General features: G+C 52.9%; 1 protein-coding gene across 3 annotated transcripts in view; it reads left to right on the top strand.

The window, feature by feature from the left end:
- The window catches only part of TOGARAM2 (TOG array regulator of axonemal microtubules 2), a 33,416-nt gene extending 15,223 nt beyond the window's left edge, over positions 1-18,193 (top strand). For all 3 annotated transcript variants that reach the window (XM_058667428.1, XM_058667427.1, XM_004582884.2), the window contains 6 exons: positions 3,071-3,188; positions 3,552-3,646; positions 3,828-4,020; positions 6,219-6,435; positions 14,440-14,526; positions 17,836-18,193. In XM_058667428.1, coding sequence (XP_058523411.1) covers positions 3,071-3,188; positions 3,552-3,646; positions 3,828-4,020; positions 6,219-6,435; positions 14,440-14,526; positions 17,836-18,152 — 1,027 coding nt within the window. In that variant the 3' untranslated portion in view covers positions 18,153-18,193. The remainder of the gene's footprint in view (positions 1-3,070; positions 3,189-3,551; positions 3,647-3,827; positions 4,021-6,218; positions 6,436-14,439; positions 14,527-17,835) is intronic.
- Positions 18,194-21,933: the final 3,740 nt, after the last annotated feature.

Raw genomic sequence — 21,933 nt, 5'->3', positions numbered from 1 at the left:
AGGCCCCAGGATGGGCACCAGTGTGGCCAAGGAGTATGCCAGCCAGGTAGATGGAGCAGGGGAATGGGCAGTGGCAGGTAGCTCCCCTGAGGTTGTGTATCAGACCTTGGATTTGGGCACCTGATCACCACTTGGGTTTGGATGTGAGTGAGGCTCCCCCACGGCTGCTGAGGACCAGCCGGGCTCCAGGGGCCATGCCTACCTTCCGAGGTGTAGGGCTCCAGGCGGTTACATCTGGCAGGTTTTGTGTCCAAAGATGTGCCTGGAGGGGTGCAGCTATGTAACCCTCCCACCTCCCAACCCGCCTCCCACTTCACCACTGTGAAGGGCACCAATGCCAAGGCCTGCCATTGATGCCCCTGGCCCCATGGGAAGGTATTTGGCAGTTAGCCCAGAAGCAGTGTGGCACCCAGGTCCACCACCCTCACAGCTGTGCCGCCATGCAGCTCTCCCTGCGTCTCTGCACCTCTGCTTTCTGTCCATCTGGCTGACAGGTAGAGGCTCCAGCTCAAGGCACTTTCCCAGCTTTCCCCCCTTGCTTACTGACTATGAGTGTCTTTCTCTATTGATGAGGAGGGTAGCAGGTGGCTTAGGGTGTGTTTTGGAGACAGAGCCAACAGGATGTGCACAGAGAGGCTTTCAAAGAGGATTTGAGATATTTAAACCAACCCCAATGTGAGCACAGTGCCAGTGGCTGAAAGCTGAGACAGCCGTGGAGAAGCTGCTAGGCTGGCGTTAGATTTTCAGGAGGGAAGTGGAGGCAGGACCCACCGGCCCTCCGGCTGTGGCATCCCTCTGCAGTCTGACCTTCCTCTCTCTTTCAGTGATGTTGGCTACACTTCCTTTTGCTTCCCTGAACCCCTGCTCCCTGTTAGCATGACTCTGCCCCTTGTACTTGTCCTGTACTGTCTGTGTGGAGGTGGCTGCCCCCACACCCTTCACTTCTTGTGGCCCTGACCATCCGTGGGGCTCTGATGCCTCCCGGCCACTCTCCATAGCTCACACTCGCATCTGAGCATCGGTGCTGGATCCGCAGTACCACCCTGGACCCTGCAGCCCACGTCCTACTGTCGTCTTCAGAGCAAAGCGTCCCTTAAGGAGCTCATTGCTTGTCCAAAGGCAGCGCTGGTCACCCAGCCACCCAGGATGCTAAGTGGGAGTTCCCACACTTCAGCTGGTCTGAGACACACATGCCTCCCTCCCACATGAATGTTTGAAAGTAGTGTGTGTCTGACAGTCAGAAGTGTCCCACAGTTGCTGGTGCACAGGCAGCACTATCATTTGGGGTTGACTCCACAGAAGGAATCGTTGCTCCGCCATTGTTGCTCACAGAGTCAACTTTTGAATTCCAGCTCGCATTGAGGAAACTATAGGACGAGCCTTTCTGTGCTTGTCAACTCATGGTTTATTTTAAAAAGGCATTTTGGAAAAAAAAAAAAAAAGAAGATGGCATTAGGCATTTTGCAGGCTCCTTGGAGAATTGCTGAGTTTGCCATTTCAAACATCTTAAAAATATTCCACCAGCATTTGACGTTGAAATGAAAGGTTACTGATCTGAGAAACGGTATAAAAAACAGCACGGGCATCTATTAGACATCAGTAGGGCAAACTTCATTGTTGAACGAATGGGCACAGTTTCACGTTAACCTTACAATATTCATGACCTTGACCCGACCTAAGGGAGGAAAAATATCCATGTGGTGTGTGAAAGGATTGACTTCCAACATGGGGCAGCATCATGGAAGATGGTGGAAGTTGCCAGGTTTTTTTGAAGTGGGAGATAAATGGTATACAATCAATGGATTCTTAGGTTGGATGAACTATGATAATTCTAGATGCTTCCTGCTGTGCCTCTGGCTGCCAGATCCTGCGGTTTCAAGCCTTTGGCAGTTCTGACCTGCCATTTCTCACCCACACTCTGATGCCTTATTTCAGATCTTTATCACTCCTGGACTGGCATGGTGGCCTCTGGGTCTCCCTGCCCCTAGCCATGTGCCCACCAGTGCGTTGTCCACTGCTGCAAGGCTTGTTGACCAACAGGCAAATCAGATCACCCCTCATTGTCCCCCGGCCTGAGGGTTGAGGCCTGACTCCTTCAAGCCTTGCTGACATGGACTGCCTTCTTCTGCAGCTGTGCCCTTCCTCTGCCCAGCCCCTGCCCACTGGCCTCCAGCCATATCCTGCTGGCATGTTGAATTGTGTCATGACCCTGGAATGCCCTTCTCCTCCTACTCCCTCCCCATATGTGAACTCCTACTCATCTTTTGAGTCCCAACCTAAGGCTCACCTCTTTTATGAAGTCTTCCTTGATTTCCTCCCCTCTTCCACCACTATTTTTCAGGGCTAGTTGACCACTCCTTCCTTTTGGCTGTCTTCTTCAGACTTCCAAGTGTCTCACAGCAGAAAAAATGTGAAGTATATGTTGGGATAGCTGTTGATGAAATCCTGTGTGGCAGGTGGGAAGGAAGGTTATGGGGCGGGCTTTTGGCGAGGTGCTTCATATGCCCCTTGGGATGCTTGCATCTCGTAGTGAGGGCCTGGGTTTGAGGTCTGGCTCCAGCCTCCAGCTGAGATCAGCTGGGTCCCTGCCCATGTGGAAGCCCTGGAATGAGTTCCTAGTTCCTGGTTTTGCCTGGCCTAAGCCTGGCTGTCTGGGGACATTTGGGGAGGGAACCAGCAGATGAGGACTCTGTCTGTTTGGCTGCCTTTCAATTAAAAAAAAAAAAATAAAGGATATTTGCAAAGAGCTTTTACATGACGTGAGGAGATGACCGATGGTAAATGAGGAGGCTCGGTGTGACTTGTGGATAACATTCTGGCATCAGGTAAAGTGATTGTGCATAGAAGAGAGACTGTAAGGAACTGTAAAGCTGTAGTAGTGATTTTCTGTTGCTAATGGGATTCTGGCTGCTATGAGTTCTTCCATGACTAGCTTGAAGTTTGAGATTTAAGCTTGGAGACAGCATCCCAGGCTTCCTTGCAGGAGTGAGGGCCGTGGGGCAGAGCAGGAGGGCAGAACTGTCATGAATTCGGAGGCTGTTTCCTCTTCCTGCACTTCCTCTGATGGCAGGTTCTACGGCCGGAAGATGGTGAACGCCCTGATGGCTAACGCCAAGTTTGATGCGTTTCTGAAGCAGTCCCTCCCGTCTCATGACTTGCGGAAGGTCATGGCAGCCATTAAGCAGTGGGTGAGTTGCTGGGGGAGCGAGTGCGTTGTGGTCTTTTGGGTTTGGTGGATTGGAATGGTGCCTGGCAGCCCTTGAGTGGGTCAGGGGAGTGAGGAGGGTATGCCGGATGGCTTTCGTTTCACCCGCTATGCCCGGCAGCTGAGGGGAGTGAGATTCCATCCTCTCTGTTCACACTTGGTCTCTTTTTGTTTGTGTCCCTGGAGCCTCCCAGAGCTTCCACAGCTTCACCTGTAAAATGGGAGCTTTGAGCTCTGCCCCGGATCCTTCCGGGGTTCTGAAAGGGCGCGAGTGCTCTCCTAGGTGGGAGGGGGTGTTCTCACAGAGGCACGCTTTTTGGTTCATGTTCTGTTTGTGTTTTTCAAGGGAACAGAAGATAGTGATGAAGTCCCATCTGCCAAAGGGCGCAAGGTGTCCCGGAGTCTGCTGGCATATGAGAACGGGCTGCCCACGGAGGAGGGGTATGGCCACTCTTGTCGCTTCGTGCTCCATGTGCAAGGCTGCCAGTTGAGGCGCACTCTGCTTGCCCATGGCCAAGGGTAGCCCCAGAGTGGATGTGTGCATCCAGGTCATAGCTGAGACCCAGCCAGGTCTGTAGTTCTAAGGCATGTATTCAAGGGGTCAGATGTTTCTTGCACACAGGCTTAGCTCCAATGGCCCACGCCTGGTGGGGCTGCGCGCCTCTGTGAGGGGTGGCACCGAGAGAGTGGAGCAGCTCCGGGAGCTGATGCGGCTGCTGGAGGCCAAGGACTACCAGTCCCGGATGGACGGCGTGGGGCGGCTCCTGGAGCACTGTGAAACCAAGCCAGAGCTCATCACGGCCAACCTGGTGCAGGTGAGGCCTAGCCAGCCCTGGCTCCCGCTGCCCTCCTGCCTGTCTCCCTGGGGGGGGGGGGGGCGGCTCCAGTTTAGAAGTGTCAGAAAAGAGTAGCTGGGCATTGTGCCAGGTCTCTTGGGACTTAAGGCACTCAGGAAGCATATTTAGGCTACCTGAGTGGGGTGGGACTGTGGCGTAGCAGGTAAAGCCATCCTTGTAATGTCAGCGACCCACATGGATGCCAACTCATGTGTCAGCCGCTCCGCTTCTGATCCAGCTCCCTGCTAATGCACCCAGGAAAGCAGCGAAGGCTTTGGGCCCCTGCTTCCCACACAGGAGGCCTGGAGGACGCTCTGACCTCCTGGCTCTTGGTTCCAGCCTGGCGCAGCCCTGGCTGTTGTGGAATCTGGGGAGTGGAACCAGTGGATGGAAGATCTGTCTCTCCTGCTCTCTCTCTTTGTAACTCCAACTTTCAAATAAATCCATAAATCTGGTTTTAAATTTATTTATTTTTAATTGGAAAGTCAGAGTAACAGAGAACAGGAGAGGCAGAAAGATCTTCCATCTGCTAGTTCACTCCCCAAGCGGCCGCAACAGCCAGAGCTGAGCTGATTCAAAGCCAGGAGCCAGGAGCTTCTTCTGGGTCTCCCATGCGGGTGCAGGGTCCCAAGGCTTTGGGCCATCCCTGACTGCTTTCCCAGGCCACAAGCAGGGAGCTGGATGGGAAGTGGAGCTGCCAGGATTCAATACGATGCCCATATGGGGTCCTGACTTGTGCAAGGCGAGGACTTCAGCCACTAGGCTACCATGGTAGGCCCAAATAAATCTTTTGCTTTAGAGATTTATTTTATTAGAAAGTGAGAGGACGAGAGACAGAGAGGAAGATCTTTTGTCCGATGATTCACTCCCCAAGCGGTCGCAAGGCTGGAGTTGAGTTGATCTGAAGCCAGAAGTCAGGAGCATCTTCTAGGTCTCCCACATGGGTGCAGGGTCCCAAGGTCCTGGGCTGTCCTCTACTGCACTCTCAGGCCACAAGCAGGGAGCTGGATGGGAAGCAGGGCTGCCAGGATTAGAACCAGTGCCCATATGGGATCCTGGAGCATTCAAGGCAAGGATTTTGCCGCTAGGCTACTGCGCTGGGCCCAATCCATAATTTGTTTTCAAAGATTTATTTATTTTTATTGCCAAGTCAGATATATATAGAGAGGAGGAGAGACAGAGAGAAATATCCTTTGTCGGATGATTCACTCCTCAAGTGACTGCAACGTCTGGTTCTGCACCGATCTGAAGCCAGGAACCAGAAACTCTTCCAGGTCTCCCACATGGGTGCAGGGTCCCAAGACTTTGGGCCATCCTCAACTGCTTTCCCAGACCACAAGCAGGGAGCTGGATGGGAAGTGGGGGCTGCCGGGATTAGAACCAGAGCCTGTATGGGATCCCTGCGCATTCAAGGCAAGGATTTTAACTGCTAGGCCATGGTGCTGGGCCCCAAATCCATACATCTTAAGAAAGAAAATGAAGACTGCTTGGGGCAGCTGAGGGGCCAGGCCTTCTCCTGGGCACCTTGGAAAGCCTCTGAGATGCTCTGGAGCTCTCGTTCCTCTGCAGGGTTGATGATGAGGAGGGTACAAGGCGGAGGTAGAGAGTAGCGCCTAGGGCTGTGGCTTGCCTCTGGTTAGTTAAGTGCAGAATGCCTGGGGACGGAGCCTGAGTGGCTGGAGCGGTGGGTCAGGAGTAGGAGGAGCCTTTCAGCGGCTGAACAGCCAGGCAGGAGTCTGCTTCTTCCAGGGGGGGCTCCTGACAGTGGCTACACACACAGCAGGGAGGAAGGGCCCTGGCTTAGAGCCAGCAGCCCTGGGTGGCCATGCCAGTCTCTTACTGGCTGTGTGATCTGAGGCAAGTCACTTGGCCTCTCCCTGCCTCAGTTGTTGTCTGTGAGGAGGTAGGGTGATAACTGAGGCCTCATGGTTTGCTAAGGTGGCTCAGGGCAAGGGTACAGGGCACCTAACAAGATGTCCTACATGTGGTGAGGCCTCATGCTCACTTCCCCTTTTGGGACAACAAGTTGCTCATCCCTTGGACTGTTGTGGCAAACACTGGAGGACTTCTCTCTAGAATGCCAAGGTGCTTGCCAGAGCAGGGTGGGCTCCAGGTGCCTGGTGCTCTGGGACTCCTGGCCAGCTTGGATACACTTTTGGTGTCTGTTCTCTCCCTAGGTCTTCGATGCCTTCACGCCAAGGCTTCAGGATTCGAACAAGAAGGTGAACCAGTGGGCGCTGGAGGCCTTTGCCAAGATGATCCCCGTCCTCAAAGGAAGCCTGCAGCCCATGCTGCTGTCCGTCACGGTCGCTGTTGCAGACAACCTCAACTCCAAGAACTCAGGGATTTCTGCTGCCGCTGCCGTTGTGCTGGATGCCATGGTCCAGAACCTGGGTGAGCTGCGGGCCTCCCGGCTCCCACAGCCTCCTGCAGCAGAGTGGCCAACGGCCCTGAGCAGTCTCTAGCCAAATGTTGCCCCCAAGGCTTCATTGGGCAGACTGGCACCCTAGGGCTTCTACAGCTCTGGCTGGCAGGGTTTTCCACGCACAGGGCACCCATGTGTCCAGACCACTTGGAAGTGGATGTGATGTGGAGATGGCCTGGCCTAGCTTCATTGCCGCATGAGGAAGGTGATGGAACCTTCTCTCTTTCCAGGGCTTGATTAGGTGTGCTGGGAGGGTCCAAGAAGGCCAGAGGTGGGGGAGCGGGATTTGTGGTAAAGGGTGGGGAGGGCAGAGGGAGTAGAGGGTGGGCGAGGGAAGAGCAGAAAGAGGGAGCTTTGGAGGAGACATCAGGAAGGGCGAGGAAACATCTGTTCCTCAACTTGCTTTTTGAGCGTTAGGGAGAGTTCGTGCAGCATCTACTTCTGTCCTTCCTGTTGTTGTTGTTGTTGTTGTTGTTGTTTTGAATGTGTATACTGCTGTTCTGGATGAAGCATTTGCACTCTGTTTCCCCAAAGATGTATATTATGTATTTGAAAAGCAGAGTGATCCAGGGGGAGAGAAAGAGAGCACTTTTATCTTCAGGTTCACTCCCCAAACGGCTGCAATGACTGGGGCTGGGCCAGGAGCCCAGAACCAGGACCCTAGAATGCTGTTTAGAGTCCCCCATGGGTGGCAGGGTCTCAACCACCAGGGCCATTTTCTGATACTTTTCCCTGCACATTAGCAGGTGGTTGGAGCAGAAGCTGAGCAGCTCAGACTCAAACTGGCAGTCTGATATTGATGCTGCAGGTAGCAGCCTGACCCACTATGCCACAATACTGACTCCTCTCTTATTCTTTTCATGGATGACTAGAAGGTGGCATTTGGCAGATCTATACATAGAGGAAAGTGCAAGCTCGGAAGTTCAGGCGTGCTGTGATAATAGAAGTAAGTCCAGACCAGTGGAATGGTGGGTTTTCACAAATAAGTTGTGAGGAAGCTTCTGGTTGAAAAGTGCCTTTAGCTATCTTGTTGCAGATGTCCAGGTGAGCAGCCCCAAGTGTCCTGGTGAGGCTGGAGGCTGGAAACACTGCCTGGTACATTGTCCCCCCACACCCTGGCCCAGGGCCAGCTCCCCAAGGCTGGGACAGCCGCCTTGTCCTTGGCTGGAACCTCCAGGAGAAGTTTTGGTTACAAATCAAAGGCCTGGTCAAACCCTTCTCTGCTCTGGAGCTCATAAATATTGTCAATTTCCGCATTTCATCTCAGAGGGAATTTATGATTTGCTGAGTTTGTTGCTGTAGAACAAACAATATAAATCCCGCTCTAAATTACAGCTTGTTCTTTGCGCTGCCTGGGTAAGTGAGATTGCTGTTGCCAATAACCAAGGCTTTGGTAAATCACTGCGGGCCCTGGATTTATTGGGAAAACTTGCACCAAGCAAAATAGGCTTTAGCTATTTGAAGAGGATAAGCACCCACACCTGGGGAAAGGGATTTTTAACTCTTCCTCTTCTTGCTGTTTCGGTTTGCGGTTCTCCTTGAGTGTGGTGGAGCTGTCTGGAGCTTTGGGCAGCAGAGCCTGATGTCTTGCATTGCTGTGAAGTTGGGTCCCCTCCATAATATGGAGAGGAGGGTGACTGGGATGGCTGGTCCTTCACTGGTTGCTATAACAAAATACCTGAGGCAGAGCAATGTATAGACAAAAGAGGTTTCTTAAGCTCCCAGCTCTTGAGGTCCCAGAACATGACACTTGTTTTGACTTGGCCTTGGTGAGGGTCTCTTGATAGTTGGAGGCACATGGGATACAGGGACCCAGGGACCCAGAACTCAGGGCCATGGGAACAGACTCACTGTCACAGTCCAGCAGGATCCGATTGTGCAGATGAGGCCTCCAGGGACATAATGACTCCACTTGTTAGAATATGTGCCACCTCCCGGTACTGTTAACATTGAGTTCAAGCATCCAACACGTGGACCTCAAAGTGGAAAAAACACATTCAAGCTGCAGAGGTCTGGCTGTGCCACAGTCAGGGTCGCACCTGCCAGAACCAGGCCTATGTTTTCCATTTCTTTGGATGTGGCTCGTGATGCCTTACCTGGTCCATCCTCCAAGGACTTGGATGCAGGGAGAATGGAGCAGGTGTGAGGGGCAACTGTCTTCCTGTGTAACACTGAGGTCAGTGCTCAGGCTTGGAGGGAATAGATGGATTTGCTCTTCAGGGATGCATAGAGTCCGATACATCCCAGGCAGGGGGTTCCTGTGGAACCACACGAGGAAATGCATTGCCCTGGCTCTAGGTAATTTTGGCCGGTGTGATCATGAGCTTTCCCGTGAGTCACATCTTCTCAGTTCAGCCTGCAACCTTGGAATTGAAAGTGTTATCTGTGTGGTGACAGCTGGATGCTACTTCCGTGCAGGTCAGAGCCAGGATGGTTCTCACCTGCTGGCGTGGCCTGAATCTGGCCTGCAAAGGCTGAGGTGCGTGTATGTGACGAAGCCTCCCACAGTGCCCACTCTGCAGGGGCCTGGATGGGGGGTGGCAGCAGAGCTGGCTCAGGGGGCAGTGGCGGTGGCCTCCCCAAGCCATCCGAGTTGAGCCTGGTGGTCTTAGTGGTTCCTTGGTCAGAGTCGGGGGAGAAAGGCAGAATTATTGCCCTGTGGCCCCTTTTGGAAATGCTTGGAGTCCTTAAATGGGAAAAATTTTCTCCAGAGCTTGCTTTCCATGCCCCTGGGATTCCAGGCTCCAAGAAGTCACAAAGCAACCGTTTAGCCAGTCACTGGGTTTCCTGCTAACTGTGGGATCAAAGGGACCGAGAATGGCGCCTGGTCAGGCTGTCTTCTGCCATGGAGCCCAGACAGCCCAGACCATCCAAGATGCTGGCCGTCACAGGTGACCTCTGCCATTCCCTCTGGATTCTACAATGTGGTGGTGGACCCATTCACCAGAGTCACTGTCTTGGACTGGTTCTTTGTTCTCTCCAGCATGGGTGAAGTTGAGCGCTGTGTTTGTCACGGCATGGGTGGGGGCTTCGGTCCATGTCCCCTTTGGGAGTGCTGAGGAAGGAGAAACATTGGGCAGCTGTCTGCCCATCACTGCCTGCCTTGGGGGCTCTCTGATAGCATCGAGACCTGCGGAGTGCAGGCTGATGCTGCCGGCAGCCTGCCGGGCCCTGTGGCTGGGTTAGCTACGGGGGGACCCACACTAATGAAAGCGTCAGGCTGCCGACAGCTCATCCCCTCTGGGTCAGACCACCAGTTCAGGCTGCTCAGGGCCACCAGACACTCTTTTAATTGAGTCTAGCTCCCAGCCAGTGCTGGGGACAGCAGATAAGCTTGGAATGGGGGTGGCTTCAGGTCCAATTTCACTATTTTGCTGTCTGATTTTAAATTCATTGCTTTGTATGAATCATACTCTCAGTATCACATTGTTAGTTGAATTAAAAAACCCATCTGTGATGCCTCCTCAACATAGCAACTGTTTAGAAATATGTCATTTTCTATTTCTTATCTATTGGTATACAAATTTCCCTAGTGAAAAATCGTAATGTACATATAATGCTGACTTTGGCTCTTTCATTTAACAATAGTCAGTTTCTTATGTTATTTTGCAGTCTTCTACATGGCACCATGTATTCTTTTAAGTTAACTAAGAAATAGAAAGTTTACTTTCCATTACTGTAAAAGCCATACTTATTGGGGCTGGCAAAACAGGCTAATCCTCCACCTTGCAGTGCCAGCATCTCATAAGGGCGCTGGTTCTAGTCCTGCCTGCTTCACTTCCTATCTAGCTCCCTGCTTATGACCTGAGAAAGCAGTGGAGGATGGCCCAACACCTTGGGTCCCTACACCCACAGGGGAGACCCAGGGAGACCCCTGGCTTCTGGCTTTGGGTCAGCTCAGCCTCATGGGAAGAACTCTTTTTTCTCTTAGTCTCTCTTCTCTCTGTAAATCTGCTTCTCAGATACGAAAAAGTTTAAAAAGCAATAGTTATTAAGTACCGAGAAAATGGAAAACACAAAGCATTTGGAAGGAAGAAAACTCTTCTAATAACTTCTAGCTCCTTAAAAACACTATTTATATTTGTGATGAACTTTTTAGCATTTTAATGATTTTTAAATTTTTATTTTTTCAAAGTGTTTGTTTTTGTCATTGTTGTTTTTAATTCAGAGTCAGGGATATTAGGAGAACTCCTATCTGCTGTTTTATTCCCCGAATGTTCACAGCGACCCTGGGCCAGACTGGGGGCCAAGTGTGGTACCTGGGACTCAATCAATGTGAATGGCAGGAATCCAATTTCTTGAACCATCACTGTTGCCTTCTGTAAGCAGCCAGAGTAGGGTACTGTGCCCAGGTAGTTAACTGCTAGGCCCAATGCCTGCCCCTCATTTTTCTTTGAGACTTTTTTTCTGTGTTTCTTTGTGGACTTAGTTGTGGCATTAAATGTGTGAATTTGCGCCCTGCTTTTAAAAAAAATCAGAGTGTGAGCATTTATGCTTGAATTATTTTGAACAGTCATTTCATAGTGATGTGCCAAAAATCATGCATTTCAGTGCAGGTGGATTCCCAGTTTTGTCCTGAGTTGGACAGATGAGGCAGCTACTGAGAAGCCAGCTATGACACATGTAACTTTCTGAGTCTTGCTTGTTGTTGGGGGTCCAGTGGGATTCTTGTGTCTTTGCTACCACCATCTGTACTATGTGGTTTTCAGTTTCTTAAAACCTCATCTCTTGCTTCCCGTGGCCTGAGGGTGGTGTGGCCTGGCAGCCTGGGAATTTGGCTGAATAGGAAATGACAGAAGCTTGTGGCCCCTGCCCTGTGGACAGAGGAGCTGGAGCCCAGGGAAGAGGGGTCTCCAGTTTGCCACTGGTGGCTGTTTCCACTCTGTTGCATGGCTTTGGAAACCAGCTCATCAATGCAGGGCTGGTCTGGACTTCCTTGTGCGGTGCCAGACAAGCCAGTGGAAACTCCAGGGAAGGCTGGGGGACCTGGCTGGTCACTTGCACTGGTTAGATTCCAACCTCTTGATTGGTCTCTCCAAGGTGGGACTTGGAGATCATTCCAGGGTGATAATAGTAGCATTGATGGTTAATACTCACCACAGTCCTGAGACATGGACCTAAGCATTATGTTAACTCCTTTAACTTTCACAGCATCTTCAGAACAAAGGTATTCATCCCATCCCTGTTCCGTAGAGGGGTAAACTCAGGCAGAAGGAGACAAAGTGGCTTGTCTAACCTCACATAGAAAAAAATGTTGAAAAGCTAGGGTTCAAACACAGGTGGTTCGCACCCTGCCCACTTGCTGTGTTATCTGTCACTCCCTTTGAGTGTGACCCAGCAGCGACTCAGCAGGGCAACTTTCACTGCGGGAAGGCAGTCCTGGTGCTCTGGGATCCATAAGCCAACCGTGTCTGTTTTGGCACTATGCTGGTCTCCACAGCACTGATTGAGTACCAACTGTGTGTGCAGAGCACCGTGGATGTCCCTTGGGAAAGTTCCCCAAGTTGGCTTCTTGTTTTGGCTCTGGAAGCCATGTTAGAGGCCAGGGGTGGGAAGTTCCAGTTGTGTCCAGAAAATGTCCTAGATTGAGCATCGTAGGAGGTAACCAAGGAGGGGAAGTCCTTGGGTTCATTTTTACTTATTTATTTTTAAAGCAACAGGCATTTATTATCTCATATATTTCTTTTTTTTTTCTTTTAAAAAAGATTTCTTTATTTTTATTGGACAGGCAGGTTTACAGAGAGAAGGAGAGACAGAAGGATTTTCCATCTCCTGGTTCACTCCCCAAGTAGCCACAGTAGCTGGAGATGAACTGATTCAAAGCCGGGAACCAGGAGCTTCCTCCGGGTCTCCCACATCATGTAGGGTCCCAAGGCTTTGAGCCATACTCGACTGCTTTCCCAGGCCACAAGCAGAGAGCTGGATGGGAAGTAGAGTAGCCAGGACATGAACCGGTGCCCATATGGAATAAAACAGCGCTAGGGTCCTCAGCAGGTGCCAGGGCATCCCCAGGGCATCCCAGCCTGAAGCCAGACAAGCGTCTGTGGTTGTTAAGTTTCCTAGTCTGTGGTGGTCTGTTCTAATAGCAGAGAACAGACTGAGACCTTAGGACGCTGGGCTGGGGCCGCCTTGGGGACATCTGTGCAGGCCTCCCATCCTCCCCTCTCTGACAGGTGCAAACAGACCCCACGACCTCATCCTTAAACAATGATGTTCTCTTACTTGCTCTGCCTCCCACTGATCTAGGCTGCGACTGCTGGGGTTGTAAAACACGGGCAGGCAGGTGTGCTGGGACCACTCCCCGCCCCCCCGCCAGCCAGTCATGGCAGGGACAACATGGATGTACAAGAACATGCTGGTCTGGAGCATTTCCTTGGGTAGCTCAGCTTGCCTGGAAAAGGCAAGGCTTGTCTGTATGTCCTTCTGAGGAAGGCATGGCTTCAAGCTTAATGATTGGAGAATGTGTGGAAAGGAGGGGGTGGCTTCCCAGTTCGGGGCAGGTGAGGTCCTGTGGAGTTGACTATGGAAACACATCTGGGATGCTAAAGGGATCTTTTACTCTGGAACCTCCGCTCCCTGCTGGCTGTGGCTGTCCTGTTGGTGACGCCTCTCTGCTACTACTTCTGTCAAGATTCCAGTGTGGAAGCATTCTGTCCTGGCCTTCAGTCCAGGGCTGGCTGGGTAGCTGGGTGAGCTGTGCTCCTGGGGTTGAGGGGTGTGGGGAGGCACTGGGACAATTCAGAAAAAGAGGTTAAACATCCCTCCGACCTCCAATCTTCTAAGAGGTGAATTGGGGCAGACGGAGGAAGAACTTTGCTGGCTGCAAGTCTGTTAGTGCTGGACCTGGGTATCAGACTGTCTGGGGTTCAAAGCCAAAGGGAAACCAGGCCAGGCAGGGAGGTTTTCTGTTTGTCATTGAGAGGTAATAGATGCCCTCAATGCACACCTGCCTCCTCTTACGCCCTTCCTGCCCCCTCCCCACCTCCCAACGGGCTGGCAGGTGCCTCTGCTCCTGCTGATGAGCCATCAACCAGGAAGGCAGGGGCTAAAGGAAAAGGTCTGGCGGGCCAAGATAAGCTGTCCACCCTGGCATCAGGCCCCAGGCTCGGTTTCCTGAACACACTGGCTCCCACCCTTGTCAAGTCCTTGCCAGAGGAGCCTCTTGAGGGGTGGAGGTGGGGACCTCAACTTGTTTAGTTCCCAGCTTGAAGCCTATGACACAGAGAGTGTGGGTGAGTTCCAAGTGAGGGACACACAGTCCCTTGGCGTGGTCATGTCCTATTGGTTAGAACCCAGGGCAGGCTTTGAGGGCAGTCAGTGCCTAACCTGGTGTGTACATGGTTCAGTGCCTCCAATTCCCTTGAAACCGCATTTGCATATGTACATATTCATGTCTCTATCCATCTAGGCATCATCTGTCCCCTTTGTCTTTTATCTAGCAATCACCTATCTGCCTATTCATCCATCATCTTTTCCATCATCCACTGCTTTTATGTATTATGTGTCAATCATCAGTCTACCCATTCATCTATGTCTTTATTCATCTATCATCTTTTTATTATTTCCTATGTATCCACCCATCTCTTCCATCATCCATGCCTTTCATCTATAATTTTTAAATCTATCCATCTCTTCCTTCTTTTTCCCCCCTCCTTCTCGCTCTCTCTCTCTCTCGCTCTCTCTCGCTCTCTCTCATGCGTCTGCCCTGTTTTGAGGAGCAAAGACAATAGGAGTCAGATCTGTGACAGGAGCTGAGGCCCGCTTGATAGCGAGTTCATTTCAGGTCACTCGGTCTTCCCAGCACCACACACACATTTGCTGTTTCATGTGGCTCCAGTGTGACCTGGAACAGTGGATGTGTTCCCAGGTCGGGCAAGCTCCCCGTGCAGGCGCTGTGGGTAGCTGCCCCGTGAGCACCGGGTGCCGTGGTCTGGCCCCCAGCCTCGTGGCCACTGATGCTGTCTTTCTTGTAGACCACCTCTGCCTTCTGCAGACGTTTGCGGGGCGGGTGCGTTTCCTGAGTGGCCGTGCGGTGCTGGACATCACGGAGCGCCTGGCAGGTGAGCACCACGTCTACCCCTGACTCTGCGGCTTTCCAGTTTCTTTCTGTACCTCTCTCTGGCATGTGGCCAAGCCACCCACTTGTCTTAGATCTGAAGTAATCCCCAAAGGCCATTTCACATTTTTGATAGCTTGCTTTTCAGATTCGTAGTATTTGAGAGACACACAGAGAGAACTCCCATCTTCCACTCTCCTAATGTCTGAAATGGTCAGGACTGGGTTAGACAGAAGCCAGGAGCAAGGAGCTCATCGGGGGTCCTCCACATGGGGAATGGGAATCCAATTACTTGAGGTATCCCCTATTGCCGGAGTGCATTACCAGGAAGCTGGAGCTGGGAGCCAGAGCCACAGTCCAACCCAGGGACTCCAGTGACGCCTGTGGGCATCTCAGAACTAGGTTAAACTCCCGCCCTCATGACCGGCTTTATTTTATTTTTATTTATTTATTGGTGATAACTCTACATTGCCAGAAGAAAATTTTTGTTTTGGTTAGGATAGGGAGTGGGTTTGTGCACCTTCCCCTGGCCCGCAGAGCACCTCTGTGTGCATCAGAGGAGGCTGCCCCTTCCAGGTGGAGGGTCCCTAGAGGGTGCGTGCCTTGCTCAGTGCCCAAGACTGTGGCCGCGGCTGCAGCGCCCTTGGCCCTGCCCAGAGCGGGGCTGGGACTACACAAGGCTGCTTCGGCAAGTTCGTGGGAAAACACAAGCAAAAGATGGAATTCTTTTGATACAGAAACTTCTGAAATGCATGCATTCCGGTTTCCAGGGGGAGCTGAGTCCTTGGCCGGGGCTCCAGGCATCAGCGGAGGAAAGGACCTGCCCACAGGCCGAGAGCTGCTCCCTCTGGTGGCAGCACCGGGAAGGACGCGGGCTCGGTTGCCTCCTCCAGCTCTAGGCGTGGGCGGTTCCCTAACTTAATTTGATCAGTTTTGTAGCTTGCCCAAAGCAGCCCTTTGTCCCAGACCTCAGAAGGGTAGGGTCTTGGGTGGCCTGAAGCTGACTGTCTCTATGCCCAGGGCTGTGGGCGGGCCCCCTGAAACAGACCGGTCATGGCATCCTTCTGCTGGGATCCTTGCGGGGCTCTGAGGCTGTCTATAGGATGATGTCAGACCCCTGGAGGGGCGCACACGGGCCTGGGTCCTTTTTTCCTGCCCAGATTTGCAGGCAGTGGATCCTGGAGTCCTCTTGACACCCCCACAAGGAAGACCCTCAGATTGTCCTTTTTATAGAGATCAGGAAAAGGGAGTGGGGAAGTGTCCCTTGGGGGCAATGTCGGATGTGAACCGGAAGCTGCTGCACAGTCACAGCCTCCACGCTGTGTGCGTGTCGCTGAGTGTCCTCTCCCCAGCCTCCCGGCACCAGCACGCAGCCCTCCCTGCTGTCCCAGCCACTCACCTTGCCTGTCCACGCCTGACTCCCCTGCCCACCAAGCCCTGCTGGGCGCTCTTCCTCTGCCTGGTTCCACCCCCTGGCTCTGTGCACTTCTTAGGAGCACACCCCACAGAGGCATCCACCTGTCTCCCAGTCACTTGCAACCCAGACACTTGGGTTGCTTGGCACACGTTCAAGGGAAGCAGTGGGGGAAGAACCCAGAAGGAGCCGCTGGTGCCGAGGGAACCTGGGCCAGACCCCCACAAGAACGATTCTTCCTGCTTGAGACCCTTGGTGCTGGTCACTGCTGGGGTTGTCTCCACGGGGCACAGTCCTGCCTCTATGAGCATTATGACCCTTTGGCTTCTGAAGGGTCTGTGACCTCTACACGTTTCCAGAGGGCAGGCAACATAGGCTGGGATAAAGAAACCCTGCGGGGGGTGGCCGTGCACCTGGCATATGTACTCCGTGAGAGGTGCCAGTGCAAGAGCTCCGGGGTTGAGCAGAGACCCAGGTCGGCTCTGGCTCCTAATACCTTGGGTTGATTCTGAAATCAGAGGGTCTTCGGGGCTCCCGGGGTGGGGGTTGGATGCTGATAGCCTTATGAGAGAAGGCAAATGGAGGGTTTCATTAAAAGTCAAGCAAAACACCAGGCCAGCCTCTGAATCTGGAGGTGCTCTAAGCTGAAAATGGAGCCACAAGGGGCTGGAAGCAGGTGGGTTTGGGGGCAGAGACTTGGTGTCTGCCTGTGAATCACACAGCCTCACTCCCGGCTTTTGTTTGTCTTCACCTTGGCAGGACCACAGGCAGAACAGACTGCTTGGCAAGCAAGCATGGCTCACACCAACTCACATGTGGCAATGAGGCCATACCCCATGGCTGGTGTGGTCCCTGTGTGGTGACCCAGCACAGCCCATGGCGCTGGCTGCAGGTCCTCTGGCAATAGAGGGTTGGCTGGCAGGTGGAGCTGGCTGCTGGGTTCTCTGGAGTTTAGAGAGGGTTGAATAACCCTTGCAAACCCAGGCTTTGATGAAGGGGGCGGGTCTGTGCAGAGCCTGAAGGCTTGTAACCGCAGCCATGCCTTGTGGCCTGCTGCTGTGCCCTGTGCATGGCATCCCCGGATGCTGCGAGGTCCCTGATGGTTTTATTCCCTGCCAGCTGCTTCCATCTGCCGCAGCACTTCACCGCGTCTTGACTTCCCTCTTCAGAACAGTGTGTGCCCGTGTGGCCTCTCACGCCTAGGCAGTGATGTAGACGAGAAGTGGGATCAACAGAGAAGCTTATTTTATTGCAGAGCAGATTGAAATTCATGCATGTGAGGGGTCTTCATAAAGGATACAAAGAACATGGATTATACGTTATTATTATTGCACCAGAATAACTTCTTTAATTCAGATTTCTCCAAATGCCGGGCGTGGAGTGGACAAAGTCCACTCTGCTTGAGGCTGGGAGAAGGGACGTGGGAGCTGAGCCCTGCTACCCCACGCTCTGCTGCCCCCAGGCTCTGCAGGAAGCTGCGTCAGGAGCCACAGGCAGGACTTGAACACAGCTGCAAACACGCGGGATGTGGATGCCTTGACTTCTGGGCAGGCCTTTTGAAGTATCCGCGTATATGTATTTTTAAATTAAATCTTTAAACATTTTCAGAGCTTGATTTACGTTGAATTCCCTTTCTCGACAGTTTTGGGAAAGATTCCGAAAAGCGGGGGTGGCTTGCTCAGGCTTGCACAGCTGGCAGGCACAGTCAGGCTTGTCACCAGGTGTGGCTGCCTCTTGCCCCTGCCCTGGGCTTGCAGGAGCCTGTTGGGATCCTCACGTGGGTGGTGGTGGGCCAGCCCGAGCTGCTTCCTTTGTGGGCTCTGAGCGGGCAGAGTTGCTGCCATGGGAGAGGAGGTGCATGCCCTGCTCAAGTGCCCACCCCTGTTCTCTGCCCAACAGCGCTGGTGGCCTTGGCTTACCCACGGAAACCTCAAGCTGTGGAGCGCCACGTGCTGCCCGTCCTCTGGTACTTCTTGAACAACATGCTGGGGAGTGGCGTCTTGCCTGGGCACTGTGGTAATGTGGGTGCAGTGGTACGCCGGCTGACCAGGAGCCTGTGGGAGCAGATGGGCTCCCGCCTGCAGGATGCGGCCGCCGGCCAGCCGGAGCAAGTCCTCAAAACTCTACAGGGACTCCTGGATGCCAGACCACCAGCAGGCAGCTGCAGGGTCACCAGCAGAGGGCTGCCACCGGACAGCAGGATGACGGGTAGCTGACGCACTGCCCGCTCAGCAGCTGGAAGAGGCCTGAGGCTGAAACGGGGCAATTCAGATTTCAATCTTATTTTTATGATGTTGTAATTTCTTGGCCTGCTTCCTCCCCTTAGAGTTTCAGATGTATACAGTATATTTTGAAGTAGAAATAAAAGAGATACTTATTTTTCTAAGGTTCTGTTACCTTGCACTTGAAAGACTATTTGTTCACATACTGGAGAAACAGGAACACACACACACACACACACACACACACACACAGTATTCCGACCCACTGACTCGCAACCCAGAGAGAGAGCAAGAGGCACTATGGTCTGTTGGTCCACTCCCTAAGTGCGTGCAATGGCTGGGAGCCGGGAACTGCCAGCTGTCCCAGTTCCATGAGCTGGAACCCAATTCCACGAGCTGTCGCTGCACCCCAGGGTCTGGCAGGAACCTGCGTTCAGGAGCAGAGCCAGGAGTCGGGTCCAGGTCCTCTGATGTGAGATGTGGGTGTCTAAACCACTGAGCTAAATAACCACTCTCATCTTCCTTCCTTCTCTCTCTTTCGTAAAGATTTACTTACTCACTTGAAAAGCAGAGTTAGAGAGAGAGAGAGAGGTCTTCCATCCACTAGTTTATTTCCCTAAATGATCTCAACTGCTAGAGCTGGGCTGACCTGAAACCATGGACCAGGAGCTTCTTCAAGGCCTCTCTGTGTGGGTGTAGGGGTCCAAGCACTTGGGCCATCTTCTCCTGCTTTCCCAGGCGCATTAGCAGGGAGCTGGATCAGAAGTGGAACAGCCAGGACTTGAACCAACACCTATATGGGATGCCAGTACTGCAGGTGGTAGTTTTACCCGTTATGTTACAGTGTTGTCCCCCTTCTCTTGAACATTTCTAACTTCAAGAGAATTTTCCAGTAGCTGGATTTGATGCCAAGCAAAATCAAACATGAGGGCAGCAAAGCCAGTTGTGGGTCAGATGGAGGTGAAGAGCTGAGGAGATAAAGAGTCACCCCATTTGAGGGAAGAGAGCCCCATCTGTGATTAGGGGGTAGCCCTCCAGGCCTCTGAGCTGTGATTCAAGGCCAGTGCAGTTGTCGCTGGCATGGGGACATTGTGTGCTTGTGCCCAGCCAGCTCAGCAGTGCAGCAGCCTGGTGCCGTGGGAACCTTGTGCCAGCACCTGCAGGCTCAGAGAGACAAGGCACTGTTGACATCTTTGTGGCTGAATGTTTCCTCTGGACTTTAGAAGTCGCTCTTCTGGCTGGTTCTGAAGGGGACTGGAGGACTCTTGACCCTTGAAGCATCCCAAGTGGAGACACTTGGTGGAGTACTTAGTGCCATGTGGTATGCAGACGTCACTTGGGCTCAGCAACAACAGCCCCCCGGCTGCCCCTGGCAGGTCATGCTGCTGCACTTGGAGAGGTGGGGGTGCAGAATGGGGAGGCAGGCAGAGGGGGAGGGCTTCTCGGGGAGCAGCTGGCAGAACAGCTCCTAGCAGGGGGACCTGAGATGTGGAGCTCAGGCTCTGGACACAGGGTGGCTCTGCCTTGGCTGGGCCAGTGGGGGTTAGTAGTGGTATGAGCAGGAATGATTGGAGCTCAGGCCTTGACTACAAATATGCGGGAGGTAGGCCCAGTAGGGTGCTGATTTCGGGTGCAGCACCTTGGTCCTTGCCAAGAAACCTGCCCAATCTGGTGATGGGTGCCAGTGAGTTTTCTGGCGGTGTCTGCCAGTGGCACCCACTCCATGCATGGTCATCAGCTCCATGTCCCTCTCTACCTCCTGTCCCCGCTCCCATCAGGAGATCTGGGTGCTCCTCTCCCTTTGTGCCTGCTCCAGTCTTCTCCTCTCTCCCCTCCCCTCACTAGCACTGCTGGAGGCAGAGTGCTTGGGCACACCTGGCACTGGCTGGAGCCAGTGCACGGGACACGCCTGGAGTCCTGGGTGAGGCAGGGGACCCTGTGCTGCCCACAAGCTCCAGGCAGTGTTGCTGATGTGGGAGCCGTAGGAGACCATTCTGTGGGAATGGAAAGGGGCTCAGCTCTGTTTGATCACAAAGTCCTGACCTCCGATTCAGGATGCCTGTGGCTCTCAGATAGTTACCCTGGTAACTATAGTTAGTCTGGTCTCAGAGTTTTACCTCCCCAAAGCTTTGGGACATACAGGGTGTGCCTGGTGGGGTCTGACCATCAGGACATGCTGTGGGCACCTGGCCTCTGGCAGGCATTGGGTATGTGGGAAAAATGCAGACCAGCCAGGTGAGCAAAACACAGATCTCCCAGTGTCGCTGCAGGAGGGAGCTAGCCTGGCAACTTGTGTTTCTGCAGAGTCCCAAAGGCAGCCAGAGGCAGCAAAACACCAAAGCTGTAAGTGGTGAGAAAGACTTCAGATACACGGGATCAGAGACCCTGGGGAAGGTGTGGGCACACAGAGAGTGGGGCCTGGGGCCCGCTTACCGCAGCAGCATCCCCCTAACTTGTCAATGTGCAGATTTCCAAAGGAGACCTGGGCGGCCCTCAGCAGCCCTGTGGTTGAGCCCTCTGCTCCGGTCTCCACGGCCCCATTGGATATGAGGCTGCCAATCTGGCCCACACGTTCTGATCAAAGCTGGTGTTTCCCCAGTGGGGGTTGATGAAAAGGAACTGCTGGGAATGGGGGAGGGGAGACAGGACAGGGACAGGTGCTTGTTAAAACCTCAGCTTTTTAGCCTCAGGAGTGTGTTTGTCTTAGGAGGGCCCAGGGAGTCAATCTGGAGGACTGCTAAACTGCAGCAGGTTGGAGAAGCAGTGGCCTACAGACAGCATCATCAACGAACGGCCTTGCCCAGCCAGGGACCACCGAGGGGCTCTGTTGGGATCTGACTCCCTCAGTTCTTGCAGGGGCGGTTGAGGCTTAGCCGTTTGTTTTCCTCATGGCTTTGGGTTTGTAATAGCCTCTCTGTGGGCTGAGAGTCACTGGAAAAGTCACCTTGGATTCTCCTTGAGAGTTTACATGCGTGGTAAATGACCCAGCACCACCTCTGGAGGTGTCAGAAGCTATTAACTAAACAATAGCTTTAAGAAGTCACCGGCTCCCTCACAAACACAGCCAATCCTGCTCCCTTCCAAGGAAGAAAACAGGCTTGATCAACCACACTCACCCAGGCCCATAGCTTCCTGGGACTGTTCTGCTTTTTCCAGGGATGTTGACTGTTGGGGGCACTGAAGTGGACTCCTTGCAGTTAACTGCTCCAGGAGATGCCACAGGGAAGTCCACTTCAAAGGTTCATGACAATGAAGAGCAAAGATTTTCTCCTCCCTCCAGGCCTCCCACCTGGATGGCAGGAGCCCACGCACTAGGGCCGTCCTCCGCTGCCTTCCCAGGGGCATTAGCAGGGAGCTGGATCCGAAGTGGAGCAGCCAGGATTTCCAACCACTGCCTGTATAGGATGCTGGACATTGTAGGTGGTGGCTTAAGCCACTGTGATACAACACCAGTCCCCTTTTTTTCCTCTGAAAGCTGAAAGGAGTAATATGTGTTTGCTGTGGTGGGGGAGTAATTGAGGTTTACAGAAGGGATTATTATTACTATTTTTAATTTATTTGTAAAATTTTAATTTATTTGAAAGGCCACACACATACACATTAGAGAGAGAATGATCTTGTATCTGTTGGTTCAGTACCCAATGGCCATCACAGCCAGGGCTGGGCCCAAGCTTGCAATTTCTTCCTAGTCTGCCACAGTGGAGGCAAGGGCCCCAGCAACTGAGCCATCTTCTGCGGCTTTCCTAGGTGCATTAACACGGTGCTGGATTCAAAA

The sequence above is a fragment of the Ochotona princeps genome, chromosome 8 (genome assembly GCF_030435755.1).
Source record: "Ochotona princeps isolate mOchPri1 chromosome 8, mOchPri1.hap1, whole genome shotgun sequence".
NCBI classification, from domain to species: domain Eukaryota; kingdom Metazoa; phylum Chordata; class Mammalia; order Lagomorpha; family Ochotonidae; genus Ochotona; species Ochotona princeps.
The sequence above is the reverse complement of the archived record's forward strand: the minus strand, read 5'-3'. Positions and strand labels throughout refer to the sequence as shown.